The sequence below is a fragment of the Kogia breviceps genome, chromosome 2, assembly GCF_026419965.1.
Source record: "Kogia breviceps isolate mKogBre1 chromosome 2, mKogBre1 haplotype 1, whole genome shotgun sequence".
NCBI classification, from domain to species: domain Eukaryota; kingdom Metazoa; phylum Chordata; class Mammalia; order Artiodactyla; family Physeteridae; genus Kogia; species Kogia breviceps.
The window spans coordinates 201,645,086-201,661,846 of NC_081311.1; the positions used below are offsets into that span (position 1 = coordinate 201,645,086).

Here is a 16,761-nt window from a genome sequence, read left to right on the forward strand (position 1 = left end):
AGGACGGGGTGCTTGGGGCAGCGCAGGCCCTCGGGGCGGGGGCCGGGCTCCCTCTGGGGTCTCGAGGCACCTGGCGCCCAGTGTGATGGGGGTGGGAGGCAGCTGGCAGCGTCTAGAAAGGCTCCTGTTGGCATGAACTCCCTGGGGGAATCCCCCCTTAGAGCAGAGGACAGCAGATCACAGGGGTCTCCGTTTCTGCCCCCATCACACCGGCCCGGCCCTCACTGACGCCCCCCCACTGCCGTCACCCCCACGGGGATGAGGTGGCGACACCTTCGTGATGAACCCAGTAGATGTACAGGGTGACCAGTTAGGAGGGTAAAAATTGTGTGGCCTTTACCTTCCAAGAACGTTCACTCAGGTTGCACCTCCTTCCCAACGAACATCACCTACACGCTTCCTAGTTTACTTGAAGAGTTTGTTTCGGGGCCCTTGGCCTCCGTCGCTCCAATAGTTCAGAAGATCCATGAGTCACAGCTTCTCAAACTTTAGGCAAAATGTGTCATTTATTAGAACAAGGACGCGCACCCTGGACCACCTACACGTGTCCCGCGGAGGAGACCCCACACCTGGCGGGCGTCATCTGGACAAGTGGCCCGGAGTGTGAATGAGCTGTAGGTTGGCACCCCCGTTTCTCTCAACAAGGAAGGAGTCTTGTTTGCCTAGAAGGAAACAGAAGAGAAGACTCGGGAAAATGCCCCTGGGTGCGCCATGTGTGTAGACGTCACCCCCGGGTCTCAGGTGATCACAGCCACTTCCAGACTGAGCCGTCACAGCCCTGGGAGACAGACGAACACACAGCAGGAAGAAGGGGTGAGCTGGACCTTGGACCCCTCGGAGTAGCCACTTTTTTACCTCCTACTTTTATTTTATGAACCATATTTCCTATAAGAGAGCCTCATGACATCCTAGTTCAGAAGTGGAGCCAGACGTGGTTTCCTGCAACTCATCAGGCTCATGCTTACCTGGGCTCTTTGGAAGAATCAGCTTTTCCCTTTTCTTGTGGGATCAGTGATCACTGTTCCAGCCATAGAGGGAGCTTCTAGATCTTACACTCCCTCCATCATGTTAACCTTCAAACTTGACCTTGAATATTCCAAACTGGAGCTGACTCTTGCTCCACTATAAGGCAGAAAGTTTCAAAATTGTTTATTTTGTTACAGAGTTTTGAAGAAGAGGATTTAAAGGTATGAAATAAAAGTAGCTGAGCTTCCTGTCTAAATGTGATGTTTCTCTTTCATCAGCTGGTCAGATGATAAGGAGGTTACACAAAGCACAGTACTGCGCTTCTCAAAACGATGTCAAAAATTATAAGATTGGCCTTCCCTGGTGGCTCAGTGGTTGAGAGTCCGCCTGCCGAGGCAGGGCACGCGGGTTCGTGCCCCGGTCCGGGAAGATCCCACGTGCCGCGGAGCGGCTGGGCCCGTGAGCCATGGCCGCTGAGCCTGCGCGTCCGGAGCCTGTGCTCCTCAACGGGAGAGGCCGCGACAGTGAGAGGCCCGCCTAGCACAAAAAAAAAAAAAAAAAAAAAAAAAAGTTATAAGATGGATATTTAGAAATGTTTGGAAATAAAGAATGCCACAAAGAAAATCATCTCCCAGGGTGGCTCACTGCTGACTGACTGAAACGAGAGTTTTACCTTTTCAGTGCTTTTTTGAGGATGGTCAAACCCTGCACCTTTGAGAGCAGAGGCTGCCTGTGAACTCTGGGTGGACAGCAGACACGGAGAGCTGTCCACCCTTCCAAAAGCATTTCCTTTTGGAAGCGTTTCCAAACCTGTCTCGTCTGCAAGGATTTGGTGGTTCTCGGTGCCGCGGTGGGGCAGTAGTGTACCACCTACGTGTGAGCGGGTCCTGTGACTCAGAGCAGCATTGACTCCTCCTGGCTGTTTGACAGTAGAGGACCTTGGACGCAGAGGTCTGGGTTTACAAACATCTAAGATTCTTCACCATGTCAGTTAAGGCTGCACATACTCTGTGGCACCTAAAACTTGACATGTAGCATCTTCAAAATGCTTAAGCAACCTGCCTGTTGGTGTGCATGCTAATACAGGCCGTCCACGTGGACAGGGCTTTCTGAGGTCAGAGCCTGTCACACCACCACACGGTCCGGAGCAGCCTTCACATGCCCCGGCCGCTCCTGGAAGTGGCCTTCAGAGCCACAGCCCCACAGGCGCGCTCCGGGCATGGGGCCCGCATGCTCCAGCAGCCTCGTTTACTGCTGCTTGCTTGAAAACAGCGCCTCACAGATCTATTCGCTTCCTCTCGTAGCGTCTGTGTGGACAGAATTTGATGTAGGTATGATGTATTAACGTTTGATGCGGCTGACAGATTGAATAAAAACAAATGTTTAATGTCTGTTTGTAGTGCTTTTTAATCGAGCCACTAAATTGTGAGTTGACAATTTTTGTGAAATAATAAGTACAGTTGTCCTTTGGTATTCACAGGGGATTGGTTCCAGGACCCCACAGATAGCAGAACCCCTGACAGGAAAGTCTCTTACGTGAGATGGCGTCGTATTTGCATACAACCCACCCACATGCTCCCGGGTACTTTAAATCATCTCTACATTAGGTACAACACCTAACCCAGCGTAAGCTCTGTGAATAGTTGTAAATACAATGTAAGATGCTGTGTAAATAGTTGCCAGAGCGGCAAATTCAAGTGTTGCTTTGGGGACCTTTCTGGAACGTTTCGCCCCCGCCCCGATATATTCCGTCCTCATCGATTGCGTCTTCAAATGTGGAACCTGCAGATGTAAGAGCAGCCTTGTCTACAATTGATAATATCAAATGATGGCTTTTAACCTCCCTAGAACCAAAACAGTTTATTCCAGACGAGCTGTTTTTCCCAAGGGGGTCCCTTGCTGGGCTTTGGTCTCCCGTTCGTCGGCCCATTTGTCGGCCCCTGAGCCCACCCTGGCCGGGCCTGTCTGCAGCCTTGTCACAGGAGGCTTCAGAGCTAACACCACCTCCTCACCTGTCACCTTCTGCTATGTAAAAATAAAGTCAGGTTTTGCAAGAACTCTGTGGTAGACTGTGCACTAGTAGCTTTCTGTCGGGCGGGAGGGCCGTGCGGGGCGGGCAGCCGCAAGGGTCACCCCGTGGACTTGTTCTCAGAACCGACAAGGGTGCGCGTCTTGGTTCTCACACCTTGAACAACATGCCTGGGAAGAAGAAGTAGACAGCTTATTAGCAGCTTCTGCATCTTTTCTGAATTGTCACTGTGTAAAGGTGGCTCATTATGCAGTTCTGGGCTACTTAGGGACACAACGGACCTCGGAGTGTGATCCTGAACAGCTCGTCCAGAAACGGAAACGAGCCTCTTCTGCAATCAGAGGAGCCGCGCCTCGCCTCGGGCACAGCCCAGAGCCCTCGGTTGGTTTGGTCCCCGCAGAAGTGACAGTGCAGGCCTGTCGGGGGAGGAGACGTAGGCAAGACACGCTATTTTAAGGTGGCTTAGCTTATTTTAAATGTGTAATAAAAGCAGATTTTAATAAAACTGGTTCCGATAATTTCACGTTCTTACGTTGTCCAGGTTTTCTAATGTCAGTGAACGTTTCTCTGTGTCTTAAATCTGTGTGGTTGTGAGAATCCCAGAGGAGAGCTCTGCTATCCGGCGTTGGTAGCCCATCCCCAGAAGCCCTGGGTGGGGTCCCGGCTTCTCAGAGCTCTGAACTTGTCAATGTGAAAATAAGGGCTCCCTCCCGCCCTCAGGCCGCGGTGGGGGGCTGCGGGGGCTTGTGTGTGGCAGCCGGGCCGCCAGGAAGCTCTCTGAACCAGGCTGCTCCGACGCACTTGACGCTGTAGGCTGAATAAACCAAGTTGTGGGTCTATAAACTGGTCTCCGTGGGCCACTGCGTTTGGTCCCCAATCACGGCGTGAAAGGATCTCGTTTTGAAACCCGTTGTGTTACTTCCAGCGTTTTGTAAACCGACTTAATAATCATACTTAGAGATAGTGGTAGTTGGGGTGTTAAAACGCTATACATTCATAAACTCGAGGTAAATTTCTATCTTAAATTGCTTTTGAACAGTTAAACGTCTCCTCTAAGACTCTGCTTTAAGGTAACTTTCAAATGTGGCATTTAATAGTTACTAATCTCTCATAGAAAAACATTAGAAATAAACCTTTGAGGATTTTTTTAAATAGAAAAGAGAATTTCTTGATCACAGAATGTTGGATGAAACAGAACAAGGCCAGAATTTTGGCTTCAGTCTGGTCAAAAGCAAACATTATTTTCAGAAGGGGAAAAAATTAAGTATTAGTTACTTTTGTGGTATGGTTCTAGAAATCAGAATAAAATCCTTGCTAACGAACAATTCAAGGAAGTAGAAAACAGTATGACGAGTGTGATCCAGTAGTTTAAGTGAACGGTTAATGAGTTTGGCCTTAGAATACACGTTCTTTTCCAGATAAGCCAGCTTCAGTTTGGCCTCTTACGTGTGCACCCTCCTCCCCATTGGCTCTATCGCGGCTGCATCTTCCCTGGGAACCCAGAGCCCTGGGCCAAGCCGCCCTGTAGGTTCTCTGGGGAAGCGGGCTTTCACTTGTCGCCTGTTCTCACTGTTGCTTTATGTCACACTGAGGCCTGCGCGTCCCCGGAAGGGCCTGGTGGCAGGTGCTGTCCCTCGGGTCTGCCCTTCTTCACCTCTCGCTCCATCGCCCGTTCACTTCCAGGCCTTTCCGTGGAGAGTCCTCAGCTTCCCTCCACCCGGAAGACCCCACCGAGCCTGAGCCCACTGGGCCCGGCCAAGCAGAGCTCCTCTCCCCTGCTGAGCCCCGTCCTCAGCGATGCTGGCGGAGCCGGGATGGACGACCAGGAGGAGGTGAGACACAAGGTGGGTGCCCCCGGAGGGCTTGCTGCCGGGGACCTGGGCAGCAGGGGCTGGGGGTTCCCCAGTCCTGAGACCCGCCCATCACCTCTGGGGCGCTCGGGGTCCCTCTGCGCCAAGACGGGCCTCCTCATTCCTTTCACGTTCCTGGCGCCCGTAGGTTCCAGGTGCGGGGCTGGGTCCCGGGGACCTGGGGGCCTCGGCCTCCCCGCTTTGCTGGGAGGAGGCCTGGGGGTCCGGCGAGGCCGTGGGGCTGGGGGCTGAGGCGTTCTGGAGGCGCGTCCCAGGGGCTGGGCGTGTGGACTCGCGGGGGAAGAGCGAGGTCAGTAGGCAGAGCGCCACGGACCGGGCAGAGAAACGTGCCCGCTCGCTGGTGAGGCCACAGCCTGAAGCATCGCCAGCGAGGCCCCAGCCCCCCAGATGACTCCCTTGGCAGGTCCTGGAAGCCTCGGCGTCAGCTGGCCAGGCCTTGGGCTCCCGCGTCGGCATCTGACTGCCCAGCTGGGGGATGGGGCTCCCCAACCCCCCCCCCCCCGAGCCCGTTTGCCAGCTGGCTTCCTGGAATCCCTCCTCCTTCCTGTGTCTCCCACTTACTGTGCTGTTTCTCCTTTTTAATAGAAATTGGTGGGGACGCACAGCATCGGGAAGGCCTGAAAGGGGAGGTGGGGTTGCTTCCCTGCTTGTGTGTGGGCACCAGGCCTGCAGGGCCCCTCCCTCTGGCCTGATCTGGGGCCTGCGGGCAGCTCTGCTTGCTGGTACGGCTGGCAGAGCAGCAGCTGTTTTGCTTTCTCTCCACCGAGTTTCCTAAGAGGTGCTCTTTGCTCTGGAAATCAGGGGTTGACCCTGGCTACCCAGGCTGGCCACCCACGAGCTGCTGCTGACCTCTCTACTGCTGGCGTCCCCCTGGCACCTGCAGTGTTACCGTGACCTCAGCAGTGATGCTGCCGTGGTGGTTTCCGAACATCTCTCTGGGCACCTTCACCCGCCGCGGGAAGAGGAGCTGGTCTCAGGCCTCAGTGGGGACACCGGCAGCGTGCGCGCGACGTGTCCGCAATCCGGACCAGAGCCCGGACGCTTGGCCACAGGGAGACCAGGGCAGGGAGGGCCGAAGCCTCCCAGACCAGGACCGTGGGCCTCTTGGGGCAGCTCTGACTCCAGAGAGCTCACTGAGCACACAAGCTCAGTGAGTTTTCAGTGGATTTGAAGAAGGCATTTTTTAATAGCACAAAGCCCAGAAAGAAAGAACTGACGAACACGAAGTTTGGAAAGGCGGCCTGCAGGTGTCCGGGGCGGGACACCAGGAGATGCCGCGGGACCGTGTGGCTGCCAGTGGTGTGGGAAAAGCTGGCGTGAGAAGCAGCCCACGGACGCTCCACACACAAGTCCCAGAGGGAAGACAGCAGGACAGGCTGTGAAGGGTCAGGTGGAACCTCCCGGTGTCCCCGCGGCTAACGGGGCCGCTGCCGTAGCAGTGGCCTCCGGGACACACAGGAGGAGCAGCCTCTGCTGCCACGACGTCCCTAAACTCCCCAGGGCCCCGGGGGAGAAGTCTCGGACCCCACGGTGCAAACGCGGCCCCACCTTCCTCCCCAAATGGGTCACCTGCAGCCTCGGACCCTCACCCGGCCGCACTCCTTCCCTCGGCCAACTCGCCGCCTCCACCCACCCGGACCCTGACCGTCAGGGTCACCACCCCTCAGCCTGGCTCGCCCTTCCCTGCGCCTCCTGACCGGCCCCGGCCCCCAGACACGTCCTGGGCCCCGCGCACCACGATGTGCTCAGATAGGCCCCAAACACCCTGCCTTCCAGCCCCGCCGGTGACCACTTGGCTCACCTTGTCGCCCCCCATCCTTGACCTCTGGGCTGGCCCCCACTGCCCAGCCGCCCGGCCCCGCCCTCTCTAGGAGGCAGCTGTCTGTCGTGCCAGCCTCCACCCCACCTGCTCCCTTCGTCCTTCTGTGCGCTTTGCTGCCCGGCTGGGTCACTTCCCCCGTAGCTGGAGTTGCTTCCTGCCTGTTGCTTTCCTGCCTGGGAGGCTGTCAAGCGCGAGGGCAGGGACCTCTGTTCCTGGGCACGTCCCAGGTGCCTGTTGGCTCGGTGGACGTGGGAGGGTCGGCCCTAAATCCTCCGCCCGGGGGAAGAGCAGGGCCAGGTGTCCGCCAGGTAGGAGAGGGTGGAGGAGAGGCCACGCACGGGGCCTTGACTGGGGCGGGGGCAGCTATCTGAGCTGTGCTCAGGCTGGGGTGGGGCCCTGCAGGGATCAGACACAGCCCCCGGCCCAGAGGGGCGTGAGGCCTGGGCTTCGCTCCTGAGGGGCCTGTCACCGCTGACTTGCCTGTGGCCCCTGCAGATGGTCAGCGGCCCTGTCGCAGGTTTAAGAGCCCCGGGGCTGGGCCACGTCAGCCAGCCTCGGGCTCTAACCGCAGGCACAGATAAAACATACACCGCTTGGCAATTTTAATGACTTTCGTGTGAGTTAGGCTTAACTCTTTATAATCACATACATTCGTGTATGGGCAGACCTCGTATTATTGCGCTCCGCAGGTACTGGTTTTTTTTTGGTTTCTTTTTTTTTCCTACAAATGGAAGGTTTGTGGTGATCCTGTGTCAAGTCTGCCAGCACCATTTTTCCAATAGTATTTGCTCACTTCGTGTCTCTGTGTCACATTTTGATAATTCTCACAATACCTCAAACGTATCCGTTATTATTATGATTGTCGTGGTATCTGTGGTCAGTGAGCTTTGATGTTACTGCTGCCGCTCACTGAGGGCTCAGATGATGGCTAGTATTTTTAGCAGTTAAGTAGTTTTATTTGTTTGTTTTGGTTTGGGTTTTTTTGGCTGCATTGAGTCTTCATTGCTGCCCGGGGGGCTTTCTCTAGTTGTGGGGAGGAGGGGCTCCTCTTTGTTTGGGTGCAGGGGCTTCGGGCTTCTCATCGCGGTGGCTTCTCTTGTTGCGGAGCGCGGGTCCTAGGCACGCGGGCTTCAGTAGTCGTGGCTTGCAGGCTCAGTAGTTGTGGCGCACGGGCTTTGTTGCTCCGTGGCATGTGGGATCTTCCTGGACCAGGGCTTGAACCCGTGTCACCTGCATTGGCAGGCAGATTCTTAACCACTCCGCCACCAGGGAAGTCCCAATTAAGTAGTTTTTAATTAAGGTATGTACATTGTTTTTTTAGACATAATGTGGGAGTTCCCTGGCGGTCCAGTGGTTAGGACTTGGTGCTTTCACTGCCATGGCCCCAGGTTCAATCCCTGGTCAGGGAACTAAAATCCCACAAGCTGTGCAGCATGGCCAAAAAAAAAAAAAAAAAAGGGAGAGACGCAAGGCCGTTGTACCCTTAATAGACTAGAGTATGGGGGAAATGTAATTTTATATGCATTGGGAAACCAAAAAATTCATGTGACTCACTTCGTTGCAATATTTGGTTTATTGCTGTGGTCTGGAACCCAACCCACTATATCTCTGAGGTGTGCCTGTATCTACAGTCCTGTGAGTGATATCTGAACAATAATTTCATCGCAAAATGAGTAATTAGCTTCACTATATGTTGCTGTTTAAACAGCAATTCTTTTCTCAAAAAGAATACTATAAAATGAGAAAAACATCTGGGGGAGATACAGCTGGGCTTATATCTTTACTTAGAAGTGACTCTCAGGAAGTGCACGTGAAGATCACATGACAGTGCTAACTTGAGCAGAGGAGACGGAGCGTGACGTCGGCGACGTGCCGGCCGACACACGCTCACACTGTCTGCGCTTCTTGCAGTGTGCGCCCGCGGACGAGGCCTATTTCATAGCGAAGGAGATTCTTGCTACAGAGCGAACATACCTGAAGGATTTAGAAGTTATTACCGTGGTATGAAACCTAAGTCCTTTGTTGCTTTGATTTTCTTAATACTTCTTAAATCTGGGCCAGAGACACAGGATCCCCACCTGAGAAATGGCTCTTGGCCATCGTGAGACCTGCGTGTGTGTGTGTAGGTGTACCTGGTCTGTTAAATATATCTGCCTTAAAACATGTCTACGTCAGGTTGGAATATTGGGTCCGATTTTTTGTGAACCTGGGAATATATCCCCTTGAAGCTTTTCACCCAGAATTGCTTTCTTCTGTTGTGAAAACTGGCTGGTCGGCCGTGGCACTGATTTGAGCTGTCCTCGTGGGGGCCCCGGGGTCGCTGCTGTATGTCGTCAGGGGCCAGGTCCCTTGGTCACCGTGAGCTCTCCCGGCAGTGGTTCCGGAGCGCTGTGGTCAAGGCGGACGCCATGCCTGCGGACCTGATGACCCTGCTCTTCTCCAACATCGACCCCATCTATGAGTTCCACAGAGGCTTCCTGCGCGAGGTGGAGCTGAGGCTGGCGCTCTGGTAACGCCCTGCGTCGCCCACATTATCACCCCCGTGCGCGGGAGCTTCCCGGCTTCCTAGCTAATTCACAAGGGCCACTGTTTCACCGAGACAGGGTTAGCGCATAGGTACCATCACTTGCATTCGCCCTACTCCAGAGGAGAGGACAGAAGCAGGTTAAAAGGAGACCCTTTTTTGCCTGGTCACCACCATTTCGAGGATGGCTGAGATGTGACAACTGCCTCTGTCGAGTGTGGCCTCGCCCGCAGAGCCTCTCGGTGCCGAGCCTGGGACCCACCGTGGCACTGGCAGCAAGCGAAGCGTATCTCACACGCCGTTGCCAGGTTTTGACCGTGTCTGTCCGTCTGCACTCCAGGGAGGGGTCTTCCAGTGCCCAGGCCACAGGCGACCACCGACGAATCGGGGACGTCCTGCTCAGCAACATGCTTCAGTTAAAGGTAGCGCGGTGTGCGCGCGGCTCTCGACCTAGCAGCTGGCCGTGTGGACGCCAGCCTCCCCGTCAGGACAGTGTTTCCCTGAGAAAGATGCACAAGTCAGGGCAGCTTTCCCCTCAGGAAGCTCAGCGTCCAGAGAGGACGGCATACAGGTCAGCCCGCGCTCCCCTCCTCGGGACACGCCCCCCTCAGGGCAGGTCCCCTGAGAGCCTCCTTCCGCCCAGCGCAGCGCAGCGCAGCGCTGCTGGCCGGCACTCTCGTCCCGACACGCTCTCCTCGGGATAAAGAGCGCCCCCCCAGCGTTGCGTCCCGCCGGGCCAGGCTCCCCTCAGCCGCGGGCCGGTGCAGCTGCTCCTGCTGAGCTCGTGCCCCACCCCGAGAGGGGGCTTCTGGGCTCCCTCCCGTTCCCGGCCTCTCCTCGGGCCTCAGCGCTCCGGGCGGCGGCGCGGGTCGTGCTTCCAGCGCTCGGCGCTCTCGTGGGACCGGGACCCTCGGGGTGGGCGCCGCGAGCTCGTGGCCGAGGCCCCGCCGTGCCTCGAGGCCCCGGTTTTTGGGGGCGGGTGGTGAACGCGTCCTGGAGGCGGAGGCGGAGGCGCGCGGCGTGAACTTAGGGCCCACACGCACGCGCGGCCGCCGGGCGGCGCTCCTCCAGCCCGGCGGGTCCCCTGTGATGCCCACCGAGGCAGACCGGTGTAGGGGGAGACCTGACAGGGGCGGGCGGGGCCCGGGGGCCGCCGCTCAGCCGCCCCCCGCCCCGCAGACGCTCACCCGCCACTTCCAGAGGCTCCACGAGGTCCTGACGGAGCTGGAAGCGGCCAGCAGGCGCCTGCGGAGGCTGGAGGAGGTGCGCCGGGACTTCGAGCTGCAGAAGGTCTGCTACCTGCCGCTCAACGCCTTCCTGCTGAAGCCGCTGCAGCGCCTGCGCCACTACCGGCTGCTGCTGCGCCGCCTGTGCGCCCCCGACCGCCAGGACCCCGACCGTGGCGACCAGGACCGCGCCGACCGCCGCGGTGAGTGCGCGCCCAACACCCCGCCCCCGCGGGCACCCGGTCCTGCGCCCGCGGCGCCCAGGGGAGGGGGGCCGTGGTCTGCTTCTGAACCGCACACCTGGGGGGCCACGTGGCCTGAGGGAAGCTTCTGATGTCGGTGGGCTTTGTCACTCCTGACTTTGGTGAGAGGGACGAAGGAATAAACCCTGATCCTTGTGACCTCAGATGGGACTGACTTCCAGTTGCAGCACAAACGTAGAGCAGGAAGTCCCTGCCTCTCAGGTCCGGTCGCCGCTGTCTGTCTCTGAACGTACAAGGTGAAGAGCTAGGTAGCCCTTCTCCCAGCGGGTCTGCCGGTGTCCTGACAATAGATCAGATACTTTCTGACGTTCAGGGAGCAAAACGGACCATGTGACGTGGACAGCGCCCTTCCTCTGCATCCTAAAAGCAAGCGTTTTGTGTTTGCCAAAAAGGAGGGGACAAAATTGCCCAAAATGTTTCCATGCGTGTTAAGGGAAATGTGGAGGAAGAGCAGCACAGGTAAAATGGGGGCGGGCGACTCTGCTCTGCCCGTAACGTTCAGTAGTTGTTTGTAAAGACCTGCGCTTTCTCTTTACCGAGCGGGAGGGTTGGCTGGTCAGCAGTTTGGGCTGAACGAGTCCAAGTTGCAGGTCATCTGCAGGCACCCACACTTGCTCTCCCTCGCAGTCCTGTGAGGAGTTTGAGTACAATGTTCCTGGAATTAAAACCACCTTTAAATTGTCAGTTCCTGTCACAAACTGGTGGGGGGAGGGTTTCGTCCACGCCGCCCCCAGCTCACCTGCCCGGGCACCCGTACTGAGGGACCTTCTCCACGCAGAAGCCCTCAAGGCCATCACGGAGGTGACCTCCGCACTCCAGCACAGCCTCGTCCGGCTGGAGAACCTCCAGAAGCTGACGGAGCTGCAGCGGGACTTGGTCGGCGTGGAGAGCCTCGTTGCCCCTGGCAGGGTGAGCGACTTCGAGAAAGTTCTGTGGACTGGTTACTTCACTGTTTTTAATTGAGATATAATTCAGAATGTGTGACTCGGTGGCTCTCAGTATATTCGTGAGGTTGTGCGACGTTCACCACTAATTCCAGAACGTTTTCATTCCCCCAAAAGAAACCCCGTCCCTGTCGGCAGCCACCCCCAGCCCCGCTCCCCGGTGCCTGGCAGCTTCTGATCAGCTTTCTGTCTCTGGGCTTCCCTCCGGACATTTCATACACATGGAGTCTCGGTGTGTGGCCTTTTGCGTCTCATTTCTTTCACTCAGCGCAGTGTCTCCAAGCTTCATTCGTGTCGTGTGTTATGTTGGGGCTTCATTGCTTCTTGTGCCAGAATAGTGTTCATTCTCTGGAGACACCGTATCTTGGTTACCTGTTCATCTGCTGATAGACCCTTGCGTTGTTTCCACCTTTCGGCCATTGTGAACAGTGCTTCTGTGAACGTCACGTACAAGTCCTTGTGTGAACATGTGTTTTCATTGCTCCTGGGCACAAACGTACATACCTAGGAGTGGAGTTGCCGGGTCGTGTGGTTACTCTGCATTTAACACTCTGAGGAATCGCCAGAGTTGTCCACGGTGGCTGCACCACTTTACATCCCCACCAGGGGTGTAGAATGGTTCCGACTTTTCCGTATCTTGTCTTTGATTCTAGCCATCCTGGTGGTACATAGTGGCATCTCTTCGTGGTTGTGATTTGCATTTCCCTAGTGACTAACGTTAAGCGTCTTTCCATATGTTTATTGGCCATTTCGGTGCCGCCTGTGGAGAAATGCCTATTCTTTTGCCCACCTCTTAATTGGGTTGTTTGTGTTTTTACTGTTGCGAGATTCCTTATCTACTCTGGATACCAGACCCCGACCAGAATATGACTTGCAAATATGTTCTCCCATTTTGTGGGTTATCTTTTCACTTTCTTGATGGTATCATTTACAACATTAAAGTTTTTAATTTAGCTGATGTCTAATTTGTCTGTTTTTTCTTTGGTTGCTTGTGCTTTAGGTGTCATAGATAAGAAACTATTGCCTAATCCAAGGTATGAAGACTTACCCCTGTGTTTTCATCTAAAAGTTGTTTATGTTTTAGCTCTTACTTTCAGAGCTGATCATTTTGAGTTTTGTATATGGTGTGAGATATGGGTCCAACTTGGCTCTTTTCCAAATGGATATATACTTGTCCCAACTCCTTTGCTGAACTGTCTTCACTCCTTTGTCAAAAATCAGCAGGCCGTGGAGTGTGAGTTCGTTTTTGAACCTTCAGTTGTATTCCACGGGTCTGTGTGTCTCCCGGCTGCTGGCTGCTTACTTTCTGTCCCTAATTCCTTTTGCTTTGGACTCCGTACTGTCAGCAAAAGAAAATTGTTTTAAGGGTTGCACAGGTCCAGTAGTTAAGAATCCACGCTTGCAGCGCAGGGGGCGTAGGTTCGCTCCCTGGTCAGGGAACTAAGGTCCCGAAAAGAAAGGGTTGCACAGGGATCTTCCTGTCTCAGCACAAACACAAGAGGATTGGAGCGTGGCTGTATCAATCCCGTTTTGCGTTAGCCTTGTTAGAAGAAAGGTACTGCGAGTGTGGGACCACGAGCTCAAAGAAACAAGACTGAGACAGGAAGGTTTTGTCCTCCTGGAGCGGGGCCTTGGCTGGGAGCCAGGACAGCCCCATTTCCTCTCCCTCCTTGACCGCTCCAGCCGTGCTGCTGGCTGGGAGCTCCTGGGAGGTGGGAGGGCTCTTGTTATATTGTCGTTTCTCTGCGTGCCCCCCGCAGTGACTTAGAGATGGTGGCCCCAGGAAACTGTCACCAGAGGGGCAAATAAACAAGAGCAGCCCATAGAGCGGGGTTGGGGCAGGCTCCCCGGGGCGGCCTTGCTGCCCTCACCACTGCTATTAGTCAGGGTCAGGGTCTCCGAGTCCTGCCTTAACCCCCCGGGGTTCCTGGCCTCCCCGAGTGAAACGCGTGCATCAGTCAGAGACGAGCCCGCCCCAGTTATCTGAGCGCAGGGTCGAAGAGCAGGGCTGTGAACTGAAGGTGGGTGAGGAGGTCCTGAGGCCAAGCATCGAGGAGGCGGGACCTCGGGGAGCGTACCCCCGGGGGCCGGGGCCACCCTCCTCCCCCTGCAGCGCGGTCCCCGGGTTGGGGCTGGTTTCTCATCTCGCTGTGTCCGTGAGGGTTACTGGATGAGCCCTCCTTCCTGTGTGCTTGCTCTGGTCACCTGAGGGCTGTTAAGGCTGGGGTGTTCTCGGGGCACCAGCCGTGCTGTTTCTCTGATAGAACAGCAGACGGTGGAAGAGTCCCCAGAAATAGTCCCAAGCGGGCTGTTCGGGGCCCCCGGGACGGTGCTTCAGCCAGGGCGCAGGCAGTTAAGGGATGTCGGACATCTGTGCCCCGGAGGCAGGTGCGGGGCCTGGCCCGGCGGTGAGGGGAGCCCCGAGTCCCGGGGGGAGGGGGCTGTCCGGGACACGGGGGGCTCCCGCTGAGCCTCAGCCCACTGGAGGGTCTCACCCTGGGCCGTAGTACCTTCGTGGCCTTAGGAATCCTCTGCTCAAGCGCCAGGGTGGCAGCTGTCCCCTGTGACGTTTGGTGGGAACCAGGTGTCCTGTCCTCCTCCCTCCCATTCTCAAGCTGCCCCGCCCAGCTTTTCTCAAAGCTGAACTCCCGTCATCTCCATGGTGGAACCTTCCAGAAGCTGCCCCTCAACGATGCCCTTTGCCTGTGTGCCAGCTCTCAGCAGAGCCGGCCTGTGGGAGCCCAGAGACCAGGCACCAAGTTAACCGACACCAAACAGGATGCGGCGACCGAGGGGAGCAGATGGGAGGGAGGCTGGAGCGGCACGGCGGGTCCTCAGGCATCCATCCAGGCAGGAGGGCACCGCGGAAGGGCCCGGGGGGGCCTGCGCGGGGCTCGGAGGAGCGTGGAGGGTGACGTGCCATCTGCCGAGGTGCCCTCGGCCAGCACACAGGGACCCCGATGGTGTCTTGCAGGAGTTTATCCGCGAGGGCTGCCTCCACAAGCTCACCAGGAAGGGCCTGCAGCAGAGGATGTTCTTTCTGGTAGGTGCGATGGGCACGGTCCAGGCAGGCGCCGCATTGTCAGGAGCCAGGAGAGGGTCGCAGAGACACTCGCAGGCCTGCCACCTTCCTTATTCTGGGTTCTGGGCTCCTGTCTGCAGGATGAGCAAAAGCCAGAAGGTAGAAAAACCCACACGCCTGCGGCTGCAGGGCCGCTGTGCTCGTGCCAGCGTCAGTTCGCGGGGCCTTGAGGTCCTCCCAGCAACTCCCTGCCGCCAGCAGGCCCCCTTTGGTCAGCTCCCTTCCTCGCGCCCAGCTAGCGGATTCAAACCCCAGCCTTCCTGGGTGGGGGTGGCCCTCAGGACCAGCCCCCCACTGCCTCCCGCCGGCCAAGAGGTCTGCTGGCCCCTGTGGTTACTGGTCACCCTTGGTCAACATGACTGTACGAATGAAACAAAAAGCCCTTTTTGCCAAAAACCTCCAGCCAACTGAGTAAGCACGCAGGGCCCTCGGAGTTGAAGTTGGTCTCAGTGTTAAGATGTGGAACCCTTGTTCCTTGTTTTTGCAATTCATTATCTAAAGCTTCTGGTCCCTCAGTTCTCAGACATGCTGCTGTACACAAGCCGAGGTGCCTCGGGGACCAGCCACTTCCGGATCCGGGGACTCCTTCCGCTGCGCGGCATGCTGGTGAGCGCCCGGCGCCAGGCAGGTGCAGGCCGGTGGGCGGGGGCTGCGCCGCATAGCAGCACCTGCTGGGCCGTTCATGCCTTTTCACCCTGTTCTTGGTGCTCAAACAGCCCCACCTGTAGCCCCTCCAGGGCCTCTTGACCAAGACCCACCAGCCCCTGCAGGACAAGGCCCCGCTCCGCCAGGAACCCACCTACTCCTCCCGGGGAGCCCTGTCCTTTGGTGGGAGACTCCATGCAAAACCCGGGTCGGGCGCCGGGGCCACCGTGCTGCTGGAGGGGTTGGGTGCTGACACAGCTTTGAAAAGAGAAAGCTGGACCCCTAATTCTTAAGACTGTAGAGTTTTCACTTCCTTGATTTTATACTTCTCTCTTTTATACTGATGATTTTGGTTTCTTTCGGCATCATAATTAGTTATTTCACACACACACACAGAGCTTTAAAATGGTAAAACAGATCCCACCACCACTAAAGAGAGGGCGAGCTGCGGGTCAGGACTGGCCTCAGGGAAGCTCCTGGTGACCTCCACCGAGTCGTGCTGTGTGGCCTCTTGTTTGCCCTTTGACCTCCACCCCATGAAGAGGTGGCGCAAGCTGTCTTCAGAGCTCTTGAGGGCCTGGGCCGCACCTCGTGCTCTGTCCACACCACATGCCGCCAGGGCACCCCCACCGTCTCAGTGCCACGTGGTGTGTTAACATGGTCTCTGATGAGCAGGAATTCTTCGTCGTCTTAATGTGATGCGGTCTGTCTTCTTCTCCGTGGTCAGTGCCTTCTGTGGCCTTAAAGGTCATGGAGAGAGAGACTCCCCCTAGAGTGTAAACCTAGACTCAGCCTGGAACCCATCTTTGGGAACAGCAGAGATAGGCGGCCAAGTTCAGGTTTTTGCTATAAAGATGTGCTGTTTGTCCAGAACATCTTATGCAGTGAGCATCTCTCCCTGCAGCCCTGCCAGGCCCCATCCAGGTGTAGGATGGCTGGGGTCCAACCCCTGTCCAGTTCCCAATTTGCAAAGCGTCAGCGCCGTCCTCCGCCCCTTTCTCCTCCGTGGCATCTGGCCCTTCTCCCCGTCATCCGCACCCTGGGGCCCTGCACCGCCTTCCAGAGAGCGTCAGAGCCTCCGCAGGTGTCTCTGTAACATTTGTTCAGCTTTTCCAACTCTCAGCAAAAAGGGGTCAGCTTGAATAACGTCACCTGCCATCCCTGGAAGCAGACCCCATCTGTTTTAAAGTATACTTTTAAAAATTATACCTTCAGTATAGAGAAAAACTGAAGATGTACAGTGAAGAGCACTCATCATTGTACCGCCCAATACTAAGTGCTGTCGGCATTTCGCCATCATCTGGGGAACACCCTCCACAAGCTGCTTTGTAACCCGCACTGGTTTTGCTTGGCAGTTCATCTCGAACATCCTCCTGTGTCCTCTGCTTC

The 16,761-nt window shown here is 56.4% G+C and overlaps 1 protein-coding gene across 9 annotated transcripts in view; it reads left to right on the forward strand.

Moving 5' to 3' along the window:
• FARP2 (FERM, ARH/RhoGEF and pleckstrin domain protein 2) overlaps positions 1 to 16,761 on the forward strand; it is an 83,500-nt gene that overhangs the window by 60,854 nt on the left and 5,885 nt on the right. For 2 of the 9 annotated variants that reach the window (XM_067027384.1, XM_059053724.2), the window contains exons 14-21: positions 4,679 to 4,839; positions 8,600 to 8,689; positions 9,064 to 9,197; positions 9,553 to 9,634; positions 10,392 to 10,641; positions 11,480 to 11,610; positions 14,620 to 14,688; positions 15,244 to 15,333. In XM_067027384.1, coding sequence (XP_066883485.1) covers positions 4,679 to 4,839; positions 8,600 to 8,689; positions 9,064 to 9,197; positions 9,553 to 9,634; positions 10,392 to 10,641; positions 11,480 to 11,610; positions 14,620 to 14,688; positions 15,244 to 15,333 — 1,007 coding nt within the window. The remainder of the gene's footprint in view (positions 1 to 4,678; positions 4,840 to 8,599; positions 8,690 to 9,063; positions 9,198 to 9,552; positions 9,635 to 10,391; positions 10,642 to 11,479; positions 11,611 to 14,619; positions 14,689 to 15,243; positions 15,334 to 16,761) is intronic. The other 7 variants (XM_067027387.1, XM_067027389.1, XM_067027386.1 and 4 more) reach the window with 5 other exon arrangements.